This window comes from Urocitellus parryii, chromosome 3, assembly GCF_045843805.1.
Source record: "Urocitellus parryii isolate mUroPar1 chromosome 3, mUroPar1.hap1, whole genome shotgun sequence".
In the NCBI taxonomy this organism is placed as follows: Eukaryota; Metazoa; Chordata; class Mammalia; order Rodentia; family Sciuridae; genus Urocitellus; species Urocitellus parryii.
In genome coordinates, this window is record NC_135533.1 from 154,723,449 (window position 1) to 154,738,125 (window position 14,677).

The 14,677-nt window shown below is 45.1% G+C and overlaps 1 protein-coding gene across 2 annotated transcripts in view; it reads right to left on the minus strand.

Moving 5' to 3' along the window:
- The window catches only part of Smarcb1 (SWI/SNF related BAF chromatin remodeling complex subunit B1), a 32,322-nt gene extending 18,432 nt beyond the window's left edge, over positions 1 to 13,890 (minus strand). The window contains exons 1-5 of one of the 2 annotated variants that reach the window (XM_026381244.2): positions 13,624 to 13,890; positions 10,380 to 10,491; positions 8,535 to 8,664; positions 5,289 to 5,426; positions 2,793 to 2,920 (exon numbers count right to left, since the gene is read on the minus strand). In XM_026381244.2, the coding sequence (XP_026237029.1) occupies positions 2,793 to 2,920; positions 5,289 to 5,426; positions 8,535 to 8,664; positions 10,380 to 10,491; positions 13,624 to 13,716 (601 nt within the window). In that variant the 5' untranslated portion in view covers positions 13,717 to 13,890. Of the gene's footprint in view, positions 1 to 2,792; positions 2,921 to 5,288; positions 5,427 to 8,534; positions 8,665 to 10,352; positions 10,492 to 13,623 lie in introns of both variants that reach the window. The other variant, XM_026381243.2, reaches the window with a different exon arrangement.
- Positions 13,891 to 14,677: the final 787 nt, after the last annotated feature.

The window sequence follows — 14,677 nt, forward strand, 5'->3', positions numbered from 1 at the left end:
GCAATGTATGCTGACTACAATTTGAATATGAACCAGAGCCCTGGCTTCCTCTTATATTGCTTACTTTCATTTTCTCCTTTTTCTTAAAAACTTTTTCATTTAAACTAATCTTTTGTATCTAGTGTCCTTATGCAACCTATCTTACATCCCTTCTGGAACAGAGTGAGGGTATAAACAAACAAAGGATCTTTCTATGTGTTTTGAAAGAAAAGTAGCAGGACAATATATATTCAATTTGGACAACTAAGTTCCTACATTGGGCTAGGTTTTACAGTAAGTGCCATAAGAAAAGCAACAATAAAAACAAGGTCCCTGGGCTGGGGCTGTAGCTCAGTGGTAGAGTGCTTGTTTATCATGTGTGAGGCACTGGGTTCAATTCTCAGCACCACAATATAAATAAACAAACAGACAAATAAATAAATAAATAGTCAAATAGATAAACAGAAATTTGTGTCTACCTATGACAAGAAATTTTAAAAAACTAAAAAATAAGGTCCCTGCCCTCAAGAGGCTGAAATACAGAGGGAAAGAAATTAATTAACAAATAACTATGCTATAGTTTTGATCTGGAATGTCTTTTAAAGACCCAATAAAGGCATAGTTCCTAAATGGCATTATCAGGAGATGGTGGAAACTTAAAAGAGGTGGCCATGTGCATGTATGAATATGGCATAGCAAATCCCACCATTGTTTAATTATAACTTATCAATTTAAAAAATGCAAAAAACGGGGTAGGGGGCAATGGGAGGTTTTTAGATTGCTAGGGGTATGACCTCAAAGTGGATTGTCCTTTATCTTTTGCTTCCCTGTCACAAGGTGAATGGCTTTTGCTCTATCATGTAATGTTGTGCAACCATGGGCCCAAAACAACAGGGTCAATCAATCATGGACTGAAACCTCTAAAACTGTGAGCCAAAATAAATCTTATCTCTTTATAAGTTGATTACCTTAGTTTTATTATAGTAATGGGAAGCTAATATAAACTATGACAAAGGCCAGCTGAGATAAGCAGGGAACGGATGTTGTGTAGCACCAGCAGTGGCTTAGTACTCATCGTCTGCCTTAGCCCTATGCAGGGGACTCATCAGTGATATGTACCTGCACCATCTATACTCAATACAATCTCCTGGAACCCCTTGCCAATGTCCTCCCTCACTAGATAATCTATGGGCTTTAGAAGATTGAAACTTGGCCTGCAAGACTTATTCCCAGAACTGAGTAAAGGCCCTTGAACTCAGATCTGGAATGCCAAATGTCTGGGAATGACAGAAGGAAGCAGCCTGATCCTTCCAGAAAGCTCTTGACAGCCACATAGCAACAACCTCTCACATTCTCCTTAGGAAATCCCCTCTGGGAGAGAAATGTCATAAATGAATACGCTATCTGCCATGGAAACATCTACAACAGGGGAGTTCCAGGAAAATAAGACACTTCAACTCAACAGAAAATTCTGCACCAATTAAGAAGATGAAAGAAACAAGGAAGGTCTTTATAAATGGGAAAAAAAAAAAACCTGAAAATTCCAATACTTATGCTGTAATTACAACTATATTAATACATGTATGCAGAAATGACCAAAAAAGAAAAGGCAAAACTAAAAATATTAATAATGAGATCCTGGTAATTTTAAACTTTTATCCACTTAAAAATGATACCGCTTCTTGTTTGAATATATGTAATATGATTATTTTAAAACATCTAACAGAAGGGTTGGGATTTAGCTCAGTGGTAGAACATTTTCCTAGCATGCATGAGGTCCCAGGTTTAGTCCCCAGCATCACAAGGAAACAACAAAAAAGTCTTGACAAATTTAGAAAAAATATAAAGAAGAAAGTAAACACATACAGAATCCTCCTTCTCAAATGGGAGAAGCACCCTAAACACTCTAGGGCATATTTCCTCTTAACCTGTCTATATTTATACCAAGAGTTTTGTTGAAATAGCAGAACCTCAAGAAGAGCTGGCATCTGCCCACAACTTAAAGATGTCTGAAGAGGTAAGGAGAGAGGCATGAGAACACACATGTGCTTTGTGAAAGAGGGTGGTGAACAGGGATGAAGGGAAGGTATGGGAAGGGCCAGGTGTCTAAACCCTGTTTGAGCAGCATCTTTGTCATTTGGGGACTGGCAGTCTGCCCTGCCAGGGCCCTTTAACTACTCAAGCTCACCTGGTGAAGGAGCTTGAAGCTCATATACTGCTACAATTTGAATATGGTTTATGCTCACCAAAACTCACATTGAGGCTTGGTCCTCAATGCAGTAGGGTTGGTAGGTGGGGCCTAGTAGAAGGTGCTTGGGTCACAGAGTTAGAGATCTTACCAACGGATGAATGGCTTTTTCCAGTGAGTTCTGACCATTGTGGGATTGGCTTAATTTCTACAAGAGTGGATTGTTTTAAAGCAAGTCCACCCCTTGCTTTGTCTCTTTCACACACTTCCCCTTGTACTGCCATGAATTGAAACAGCATGAGGCACTCACTAGAAGCTGACAGGTTATAATTGCCTGATCTCAGACACATCAGCCTCCAGAACCATGAGCCAAAGTAAATCTCTTTTTCTTTATAAATTACCCACTCTCAGGTAGTTTGTTACAGCAACAGAAAACAGCCTAACACACATGCCTAGCCCACAGGAATAGGGTACTGTGGCAGAACCAGGATGAACTCAGAGTCCACACCCTTAAGAACTATGCCCCAATGCTCTGAATGTCAGGTCCAAAATCCACCAGACAGCAGATGGTGGGAAAAGGAGTTATTTGCACATAAGGTCCTGCCCAAATCAACCACCCACATACCATTCATGTTCCAAGTAAAAGCATCCCGCAACTTCTGCCCATCGATCTCCATGTCCAGCCGGATGGGCACCAGTACCTCAGGCTGGGATGCATTCTCATGGATTACAGCTGGGTCGTGATCATCAAAGCTGAAAGTGAAATGGCAACAGCAGTCAGCCAGGAAACTATGCATCCCTGTGCCTGTGGCCCCAAGCATGTGAGTTTTTGCTTTCCTCTGTACTGTTGGATCACTGTAAATGGGTTGGAGGGGAAAGACCACTTCTTATAAGGACCTTCACTTAACACTGAGGCAGCACAGATGAGTGAGTACAGCAGAGGTCCCAAGGCCAGAATTGAATAGGGACTGGAGGGGCCATAAATGACAAGTATCCGCCTGTCTGCAGATAATGCTGCAACAGGGTAGAGATGCACACTTCATGGATGCACAGGGAAGGGACAGGAAGCTGCTGACTCTGAAAGTGGAACAAGGTCTAGATGTACTCTAATGGAATATTTAAGCCCCAAATAGAACATTCAAAGAAAACTATGGGAAAGAAGAAGGGCATTTCCAGAAGAGGAAATACCCAAGGAAAGGCCAAGAGATAGGAAAATGGATGAATTGCAAAGGGAGCAGCAAACAGACTGCTGAAGGTAGAGAGAGATCACATGGGAGAGTAGTACTGGAGAACACCACAAAGCTGATGGGTGTCAAAGTGATGACAGTTCTCAATCTCAGGATGCAAAATCTGGCTCTTGCCCTGAGGGAGTTCCAGGAAGATTCTGAGCAAGAAACTGATGTATTATAGGAAGATAAAGAGGGAAAAGACAGAGCAGGCATGTTGGTGACAGGATAGAGCAGAAGCCTCAGTTGTCTTCTTCCTCTCAGACTGTGAACTGCCTTCAGAGAGCTAGGGAAACAGATGACAGACCAATGAGGAAAACACTCCCAATTGCAAGGGATGAGTGCTCTGGGGGAACACAGACAGGGAAACGGGTAGGAATGCTGGAGAGAGGAGTGCCCACTTGCAAGGGGGAGATGACACTCAAGTATGAAATGGGAAGGAAGGGAGAGGAAGGGAGGGAGAAGTGAAGGAAGGTAGGAAAGAAAGAAAAAAGAAGGGAATGGGGGAAAAGGGAGGATGAGTGGGGTAAGGATGAGCCTTGCAGATGCTACTAAAAGTGAGCTCCAGCAGAATAAAGTGCAAGGCACAGTCCTGGGACATTTGAGAGCAAAAAGGAGGTCGTGGTTCTGAGGCAGGGTAAGTGATGCAGAGCACAGCACAGTGGCACCACTACCAGACCAGGCCTCTGCTGGCCTGGCTGGTGGTGGTGAACTCATGCCTCTGCTCTGAGTGTAACTGGGAGTCTGGAGGATTCTTTGAGCTGCAATAAAGTTTGTCCAAGCAGAGGCCCATGCTGACTGCAGAGTTCAAAATGCAAAACGAGGAGAAAAGGAGAGGATGCTGCAAATTCCCATGAGACCTGAGAGGAAGCTGGCCAAAGGTGGCCCAATTCCAGAAATTCAGGGGTTTGTGCAATAAACTGCAAAGACTAGACTTGTGATGTGAGAAAAAGGAAGGAGATGAGAAAGAATGCAAGGCTTTTGGCCTGAGCAAGGGGAAAGATGAACACCAAATCTCACATAGAGAAGTTTGCAGTTACCAAGTGCCTGGCTAAGGACAAAAGGGTGGTGGTCAGGGAGGTCTGGGCCTCAGAGACAAAAATGGGGATAGAAACCTGCAAAATGTTCCCCAAGATATCTATGTTCTAATCTCTAAAACCTGTGACCATTATCTCATGTGGGCCCAAAAAAGGAGACTGCAAATGTGACTAAGTGAAGGACCCTGAGAGATTATCCAGCTGGGTCCTATATTATATCAGTGTCCTTCTAAGAAGAAACAGAGGGACCTTTCACACACACAAAGGGAAAGGCCATGTGACCAAGGAGGCAAGGACTGAAGTGATGTGGCCATAAGCCAAGAAATGATCACCACCAGAGCCAGAAGAGACGAGGAACAGATTTGCCGCTAGAATCTCCAAAGGGAACACAGCTCTGCCCAAACCTTGATTTTGGCCTACTGAAATGATTTTAGATTCTTGGCTTACAGAACTGCAAAAGAATAGAACCTGTGCTGCTTTAAATCACCCAGTTAATGGTGGTTAGTTCTAGCAGTCACAGGGAACTGATATAGTGAGAGTCATGTGGACAACAGACTGGCAGTGGCCAGCTCGTAAAAAATGGAGGGCAGAGGAAAGGACGAACTCCTGGGAAGATGCCTGAGATACTGGAGAAATGAGGAGGAAAAAAGTGAAAGTATCAAAACAGGCAGAGCCAGGGAGACTGAGGAAAGCCAGGGACAAGTCCTGGGAGTCAGGGAAAAATAGTCTCTCAAGGAGGAGGAGGCAGCAATGTAGCATGATGGGAAAAACACAATGTCACAGCATAGTATTCTCTGGAAAGGGGACTGAAAGTCGCTGAGGAACAGACATGGAATCTACATAGCAGCATTTCCTCACCAAAGGGGGAAAGTTCTCTTCTTGTCCCGGCCCATGCGGTTCCTGTTGATTGTGGTGGAACATGGCACAGCATCCAGATGATGGGAGCTGTTGGGCAGGGTGGGCACCCACTGGCTGTTCCTCTTGGCCTTCTGTTCCCTGGAGAGACACAGGAAAAAGCACCCCAGCCCTGTAAGACTAGGAGACTAATTCTGTTTACCAGTCCTCTACTCGTGGACACCTACTACACTGCTGCTAGGCTCCCGCCTATGAAGGATGTCTGTACACCCTGACTCTACAGGGCTCTGTTCCTCAGGCTCTCACTAGCATTGTACAGCTGGGAAGGGTGCAAAGGAGCATTAGACATGGTCCACAGCATGAGTTGGTGCTACCCCATAGCTATGGCTACATGCTAGGCTTGGCTCCCACAGAAGCATGTCCTTAATTATGGGAATGAATGCTTTCCAGAGGAGTAGATGCTGCAGCGGAGCTTTAAACACTGAGTCATGGAGGGGTTCATTGTGGGGAGGAAAGGGTGTTTAAGGAAAAGTGCAGTAGCAGTAGGGATAACAGCTCTATGAGCTTTCAAAGGAGTGGTAGAGGCTGGACAGAGATACCCCATCACAAGGTCTCAAGAGTTTTGTGAGAAACTGACTTACCCAGCACATGGCTAAAAGTCCTCAGGGTTAAAAGGGAGAGATATCATTAGACTGTGATTTTTTTTTTTTTTAAGACAGTCTCACTCATGTAGCACAGCTGGCCCTCCCAGGCTCAAAAGATCCTCCCACCTCGGCCTCCTGCCTCAGTCTTCCAAGTAAGTGGCACCTCAGACTTGTGCCACCATGCCCAACAGACCATGACTTAAGACATGCCAGGCATCCTGAGATGAACTTGGCAAGTCTTCTGGCTTCTGAGCTTCCAGAGCAGTGGAGGTGAGAAGATGGATTGGTGAACACCTTTTACAAAGTGACACCCAAGGTAATTTAAATAACCCATGTCCCATGAAGGACTCATTCTTTTCTCTGAATTCCAGGTACTTCTATGACTGAGAAAATTCCCAGAACTGTTTTACACTGAAGTTCTGGACAGATAAGAGCACTCAGGTTCTTTGTGTATTCACCTCTGGCAAAAAGGTGAGCAACAAGAGAGCAATGAGTTTGTCATTCACCTTTATATCCCTACTAACACCTTTATATCTGCACAAATGACTCCTGCAATAACTTTCTGTTCAGAAAAAGTGGTGACAACCACTTGACAGCATTCTCAAGGAGCAATCTGGGGAAAGTAACACATAAGCCTTTTTCCTTCCCGTGGGTGATGAAGGGCAAAGACAGTAGCCAGGCCTGCCTCAGCCCTGGGTCCTTTAACTGTTGGTTTTTTTTCCTAAAGCTGAGGCCACTTATACTCCCAATGCTGAGGTTTGGGATCACCCCTTGAGTGTGGGTGGCAGCAGGGAGAAATTTACAGTACCCAGTCAGCTTAACTAGACAATGCAAATGATGTTACACATCACAGACATAACAAATATAAAAAACAGACTTAGTCATACACAGAATGCAAGAATCTAAGTCATGAACTCCTACCTTGCTCCTCATGCAAGATCTTCCCAGAGGCCCCAGGAGGGGGCATTCCGCCTCTGCCAAACTGTCCAGTGATGGGGTAGGGAGGCTGACAGGCCCCTTGTCAGGCTGACCGAATAGTGTGGAGCCAGTCAAAGCTGATTCCCTTGAACCTCTGACATCTCTTACCCCTGTTTATCTTGACCTCCAGGCTAAGAGGATTCTACTCACTCAGCTGGTCCTCAGATGACATGATCATCAAGACTCTGTTTACACTCCATAAAAGGTTTCCAGCTGACATGTGCAAACTTAAAAGTGCTGTCCATATGTACATAATTTCCTTCTATGACTTCCTGGTAAAGTCTAGCCATCTTTATGTTCCTACCACATCCCTTGAGGGAATAAGAATCTGCCGAGCACACGTCTACAAAACTAGCCAGACTGGATGCATGCCACTTTTCTTGGGGAGAATCAAAAACAATTCAATAGCAGAGTTGAGAGAAAATCTACAAAGAAATGATTTTCCACAACCATACAATTCTGAACAATAATCCTTTTCCCCCTAGTGTTCTTTGCTTTTGTGTATATAAGCACATTTTTTCTTGAGAGAAGAAAGCATAAAATAAGTAGGTACAATCTTGTATTCTGCATGTCTCACTCAAGTGAGCCACTTCTAAGATGGTTGAAGAGTCTATTTAATCATGACTCGGAAAGGTCACGTTCTAGTCCATTCAAGTGGCTGCAGTTTCTAATACCTGGCCTTCCTAAGGCTGGACACTGAAAGGCTCCATAGTCTCCATTATTATTCATTACTCTTCAAAAAACATCTCTGTACATACAATGGGTTTATGTATTCATTTTATTCTTTTAAACTATTTCCCTAGGACAACTCCCAGGGAGAAACTAATGAACCAGCAAAAAAAAAAAAAAAAAAAAAAAAAAAAAAAAAAAAAAGTTTGATGTTTTAACACTTTATAAAAAGATTATACTTATCTTTAGAGCTATCTCCAGAATGAAAGTGTGGCCAGCTCTATCAAACCTGCCCCAATTCTTTGTGTTTTTTTTTTATTTGAATTTTTTAAATTACAGTGAATGTATGAAGGTATAACTGAGAGCATGTGCTTAGCCTGAACAAAGGCCTGGATTCAATTCTCAGCACTCAAAAAAATAATATTAAACATGAGGACAAACAGTCTTCCAGTGTTTGTGTACCTCTTGTATTTCCAGGTCTGAACCATCCTGTATTTATCTATTGGAGGTTGGGAGTTCAATGGTAGAACATGTGCTCAAAGGCCTTGGTTTCAATCCCAGCATCACCACCAAAAAAAATTTTTTTAAATAAATCTGGATGTATAGACTAAATACAACATACAAAATTTCTAATTACACAGCCTTTTTAATTGTCTCTGAAAAGATTCTAACTTTTTAAACATTCAAATATATTGTTTCTTTGTGAGTTTATCTGAGCCACTGTTTTTCTGACAAATGAATCCCATGTTCAAGGCACTCCTGACCACTCTCCAGAACTCAAGATTTAGCCTATGCTTCTTAGGAAATCCAGAGACAAAGAAGAAACTTAGACAATTGTATGCTCAGTGGATAAAGTGGTGAAAGACATTTCAGTTCAACTCCACCCCAACCTGTTCTTGAGTATGAGAAGAATCCCTGCAGGTATCCCTGGAGTACACCTGGGTCAGGAGTACATTACCTGAGGTACGTGGGGGGCTCTGTGCTGATTGACACAGCCTTGTACTTTTCATCATTGCCATCCAGGATCTCTTCCACCTCTGAGGCTTTTAACAGAGTCACACTGGTGGCCAGAGTGGTATATCCATGATCTGTAAGTGGAAAGACACCATTGTGGTCACCCTGCTGGCAGTGGCAGTAAACAGCAGCCAGCCAATTGGAGACAGCACATCAAGGTCCTCACATGCAGGAGGTGGGAAAAGCAAAGTGTCAAACTTACTACTGCTGAACACTGGCCTCTTCCAAACGGGTAATCTGGATGGAGGGCTTTTTTTAGAAGTCATACTGAGTAAAGCCTCCATTGGGATTTAGACTAATTTTCTCCAGAGCACTAGCTCAGGGACAAAGGAAGCACTTGGGGCAGCTGCAGCACTAAGGGCTACAATACAGCTCAGGGACTCAGGAAGGCTCCAGAATAACACCCCAGTGGGAAGAGGTCTGACACCACCATAATTCACAAAACAAAGCAAGGTGGGGAGATGGAGTGAAAGATGAAGAACACTTTTCTTTTAAAACAAGAGCCCAGAGAGTTGAGAAGAGCTGCTTCACACCAGAAATTTCTGTCCCCAAGCAAGTGTTGTCATGCTATCTGGAAAACAGGAGAGATTCTAGGCAACTTGACCTCTAGCTCTTCCAGGGAACCTTGGTCAAGAGCTGCTACCTGTATGCGGGCCCAGTCTGGTTTCTCCTGGAATCAATTGGTTATAGAGAAGGTATGTCCAAAGCACAAGGCAGAAGCATCACCAAGATTTCACCAGGGACTTGCTGAGGGAAAAGCAAAGCTAGGAAGTCACTGCATTAGTGACTGATGCTCCACTTGGGGCAGAAGGAACACAGAGGAAAAACCATTTTAAGCAAATGAGTGGAAATGTTATAACAGCAAATATAAAGCAGCTCCGGCTCCTGCGTTAAAAGAATCCTGAGTTTGCCCACAGTGGGCAAAACCACAGCAGTACTTACAGATGCAACCAAACAAGACAGACTGCAAAGCCAACACACACACACACACACACACACACACACACACACACGCCTTTCACATGTGGACACACACACACGCACATACTCAGACTCAGGGCAGCTCTCTACAAGGCACCATTGCCAAACGGGAAGCAGTTTTGTCACATGGCACACTGCATCCAGTGTCCCTGTGGATATGACTTCCAATGGAGCCCTCAGAATGGCTAAAGAGCATATTTGCCCTACACAGAGCTGCCATGGCCTGAAGCATGCTACTTTCACTAGTGTCAGGCAGCTCACCTAGTAAGCAATAGGCACATGGCAGGCCACATTGAGCAGGGACATGCACATGAGCTTAGCACACTGGCTGTTGGGGGAATGAAGTGCTATGGGATGGATGTGTTCTGGGAGGCAAGCAGTGAAAGCCTCAGAGGGGAGTGGGGGCTGGGGCCACCACCCGCCACTAGGGCTGCATGGAGGATGACTATGGCAATACGCCCACGGCAGATGACAGAGCATCGCAGCATTCCTAAAACGTTTTGAGACCAACATGTCTTCACAGCACCTGCTACTGTCCCAGCCCTGGTCCTCAACCCCCCACTGGCCCAGCTGAAAATACCTGACAATGGATAACCAATAGCTCTCTGAGCTGCACTCTCACCTGAGCTGCATGTGTGCTTACAGGGCAGCCCTGCCCCTGGGATGCTCCTGTTTGGCTAAGGTCAAGGCTGCAGTGAAGACACTGGAGTGAAAACGTTTTATCTTCATGACATAAGCGAGTGGTTTTGAAACAGGTTTACAAACCCTCGTGAAGACGCACCCTTAGTGTTAGGTTTTGTTTTTTTACCATGTGACGATGCAACTATTTTCTTCCTCTCTTCCACAGTGGCTAGTCGCCTCCAGAGTGAGGGGTATCTCTTGTATAGAGAACCTCGGAACATACGGAGGTAGTTTCCCACCTATGAGGTAAAGCAAGAAGGCTCATTATGAGGGTCACATCTCCATGTAGAAGGGGAGGGTCCTGGTATGCAGATGATCTGTTGGATTGAGTGTCCAACAAACAGGCCTTCAGGTGGACCCCAGGCGCCAGGCTTTCAGCAGCAATAAAACACATTCTGCTGACATCAAGGGTTCAACAGCAGTGTACATCTGGCCTGCATCTGCGCATTCTGACAACAGAATCAAGTTCCGAAGGGTCTGACCAGATGTCTACAAGGGAGGCCCCCAGAGCTTAGTAAGAAGACCCCAGAGTTTAGCAAGAAGCTCATGGTGATTTGATTTTAGAATAAGGATCTCTGGCACTTTCCATAAACGCAAAGCTTCTTTGACCTTCTTTTATCTTAAGAAGCAGACTTTGATATTTTTATGATGTAATAAACACTGAAAAGTCTTTTAATTTTAGACAGATGCATGGTAATTTCCCCATGGCCTGGGTTGCTTTGTTTAGTAACAAAGCCCAAACTGAGGATACCAAAAGAATTTTCCAAAGAGTTAAAAATCACTTATTGACAATCACCAGGCTGCCACATAAATCATTACTTCCCCAAACAATAGCTTCAGTTTGTACTATATAGAAAGTAACTTTTTTCATGAAAAGAAAGCTAGTCCTAAAGTTTGTATAAAGATACCCCATAGTCTCAACTTTTCAGAAACAGTTGCTTCAGAGTCACATTTTAGAAGACAGCCACAGATGGGGTACCAGGTGCTAGTTTCAACTGCATCCTAGAATTATATGCTTAGCAACTCTGAACTTGCCCTACAAAGGTGCACTTCTATATTTCTCCCATTCTCTCTACCCAGAATAGTATATATTTATTTAGTAAAAGTGCATATCTCCATGTTTCATAAAGGGAAGATCAACTACCAAGGCTCCTAAACATCATAAGAGAAAGACAAAGACACAGTGAGTCCCTCAGTGCCAGACAGAGAACACAGACATCTTGTTGCTATCTGGCATGCATATTGTTACCATCCAAGGGTAAAAGTATAGTTTCCATTAGATTTTTGAAAATATGTTGACAATACTGGCTACCATGATTGCCATGAAAGTTCTGCAGGATTCTCAGACCCTACACACCTTCCAAGGTCCCTTCAAAACTTAAGATACTGAGGTTTGCCTTCCTGGCTTTGCCCTGAACCAGGCTTTGCCGTCTCTGGATCAGGATCCTTACATATAAAATGAAGATGCTGGACTTGAGATTTCTTAGAGTTCTCTTAGCTCTATGCTTCTGGCTTGGTATATCTAGCTGCCTATAGAAGGTGGGAAAACAGTGACACATACTCATAGTGACTGCAGATACTCTTTGATGACAGCTCCACAATGTCACACGGAGGCACTATCTGTATTGCTCTGGCCAGCCTACCACTCTGAATATAATGCCTGTTTTCCAAGGTGAAGGACTAATATTGCAGGATCTACTGGAAAATAGTGCTATTACCTAAACCCTTCCCTCAACTCCAAAGACCTGGTGACTGTTAAGCTGGGTCCAAGAGAGTAAACCGCCTGATACCCAAAAAAGGTACCATCCTCTCAGAGTCCAGGCCAGATTCCTTTTTCATTCATTAGATCAGGTATAGGTTTCTTTAAAACAACCTGCCCAATATCACACACTGAAACTCCTCAACTGCCTTTTACACCCTGCATTTATACAGATACCTACTCCCTGCTGAGGACCATTCTAAGCCGTGGGAGATGGACAGACATGACTCCATGTCCTCAGAACATTCTTCCTGGAACAACAGCATTTAAAGTGACAACATGTAAAGTTTATTGCATCCTGATCTTTTTGTTTTATTAAAAAACTGATGAAAAGTGGAAACACTAAAGTTCTGATGAGACAACAATAACTTGATACAGCAACAACAGGAATCATGGGGGTGTCCTAAAAACCTTGGCGTGACCAGTATGAGGCTTCATTCATCACACTGTTCAATTGTCAAAAAAATAAAAAATTAACAACATGAATGAAATGTTGGTGTATGATACTGAAAACCACTGCAAGGAGAGGTAATCCTCGGCATTCTGTAATGACTTTAGCTCTCCAGAGTTGGCACTTACCTCCTTACACAAGAGACTCTACTGCTTGATATTTGCTCATATGAATTTTTTATCTACAATTTAAAAACAAAAAAGGATATAAAGAGGTGGGCATGGTACTGCATATCTAATCCTAGCTATTGTGATGGCTGAGGCAGAAGGATATTGAGCTCTAGGCCAAACAGAGCAACATGGGGAGGCCCCCATTTTAATTTTTTTTAAAGGAAAATCAAATAGCTGAAGACTGCTGTGAGAACTAAAAGAACAGGGCTACCTGCAAAAAATATGTATATACTCAGTACAAACCCAGACTGATGGGCCATTTGTAGGGTTTTCCTAAAGTCAGTCGTCCAGCTGATTCAACAAAGCCCTGCCACTTCTAGTTAAGGATTAAAGAATCCTTAAGATTTTTCCCTTGTAATAATTCAGGATCAGTTCACAGATAACCAACGTATCAATTGCTTCAATTGCTGAAAGATCCAATTCCAAGCACTGGGGCCTTATCCACCCCAAAGCAAACATCCTTCTCTCAACCAGTTTCTTCAGATAAACAAAGGCCAAAACACCTCCACCACCCACCTCAGAGGAAATGAAGACAAAGGGGATGGGCCTTTTCTAAGTCTCAGGTTCACCACCCGAGATTTCAGGACCTCCCCTGGAGCAACGGGAGGGAGTGCCCCTGAGGTTTCCAACATCTCAGAAGGTTCAAAGGCAGTAGTGCAGCCACTCCGCCCCCAGGAGCCACAAGGGGTAACATAAGATCCCATTCCTTTGCGTCGGGCTGGAGCTGTACCAACTTAGTGCAAGTCCGGTGGTATCTTAAGCCCTGGCAGCAGATAGCGTCCGAGACGACTGAAATGGGTAAGTAAACCCAGATCAAGTAGGGGCCGGCCCGGCCACGCCCACCAGACCACGCCCCGCAGCCCCAAGCACGCGCCCGCCCGCCCGCCGCCGCCGCCGCGATGAATGGAGACGCGCGCTCCCGGCGCACAGACCCGCCCCGGGGCTCCCGCGGGACCGGGGCCGGGGAGGGCAAGAACGCGACGCGGGCTACCTCAGAGCCGATCATGTAGAATTCGCCGTCGTCCTCCAGCTGGAACTTGACGGGCTTCTGCCCAAAGGTCTTGCTCAGTGCCATCATCATCATTGCGGCGGCGGAGGCGAGGGGCCGAAGCCGAGATGTGAAGGATCAGATAGGCTGGGGTGGGGCCGGGGCGCGCCGAACCGAGAGGAACCGGGGCCAGGAGGGGAAGGGAGGGCCGGGCAGGCGCTCGCGCCACCACCGGGCTCCTAAGCTGCCACCACAGAAGACGACCAGGCCTCCCTTAGTGCGCAAGCGCGGGCGTTGACGCTGACGCGCGCGCCGCCGCCCAAACAAAAGATCAGGCGCGTTCCCGCAAAACCCTTAAAGGAACCACGACCAGTTTCTTTTCCATTCTAGGATGTTTCCCAAGTCTTGTGCCGAAGAAGGCTTCTCACGGACGGAAATAGCCACTGAGGGCCTGAGTCAGGCGGTGGCTTTCCCAGTCTCACAGCCAGGACTGGCATTCAGCCCAGGGGTGAAGAAAGGAAGTGAGGCCTGAAGACCCGGAGGAAGACAGAGCTACATCTGGAAACCTGAGAGGCCCTCATGTTTTGTGACCCCAGGCCAGAACCTCGGTTTCCGCATCCAGAAACACAGTGCAGCTAAGCAGATAAGAAGGATTATAGGAATAGATATCCCAGTTCATACCCACAGTTGTTCCTTTGGCTTCGGGGATGGGCAGAATGGCAACAATGGGTGGGGGCTGGGTTGGGCAAAGGCTTTAGAGTTTGGCAGTATTCAAAGACCCAGGTGTTATTTGGTTTGGCTGGTGCATTAGATGAAAGTTGGAAAGGGGTGGGTACACCTCCATTCCCTCCTTTGCTCTGTGCTTTGTTCTTACAACAAGTGCAGCCCTGCCCTGGGGCTCTGTCCTGTAGCACTTATAGCCTAAAGGGAGTGGGGGCAACATTAAGAGAGTGTCACAGCAACCATACAGCAGTAATGCCATGAAGTCAAAAACAGCCCACTAGTGACGATTTTATACAGTTCAGTCTAATAAAATTGCAGCTGTAATAGATACTAC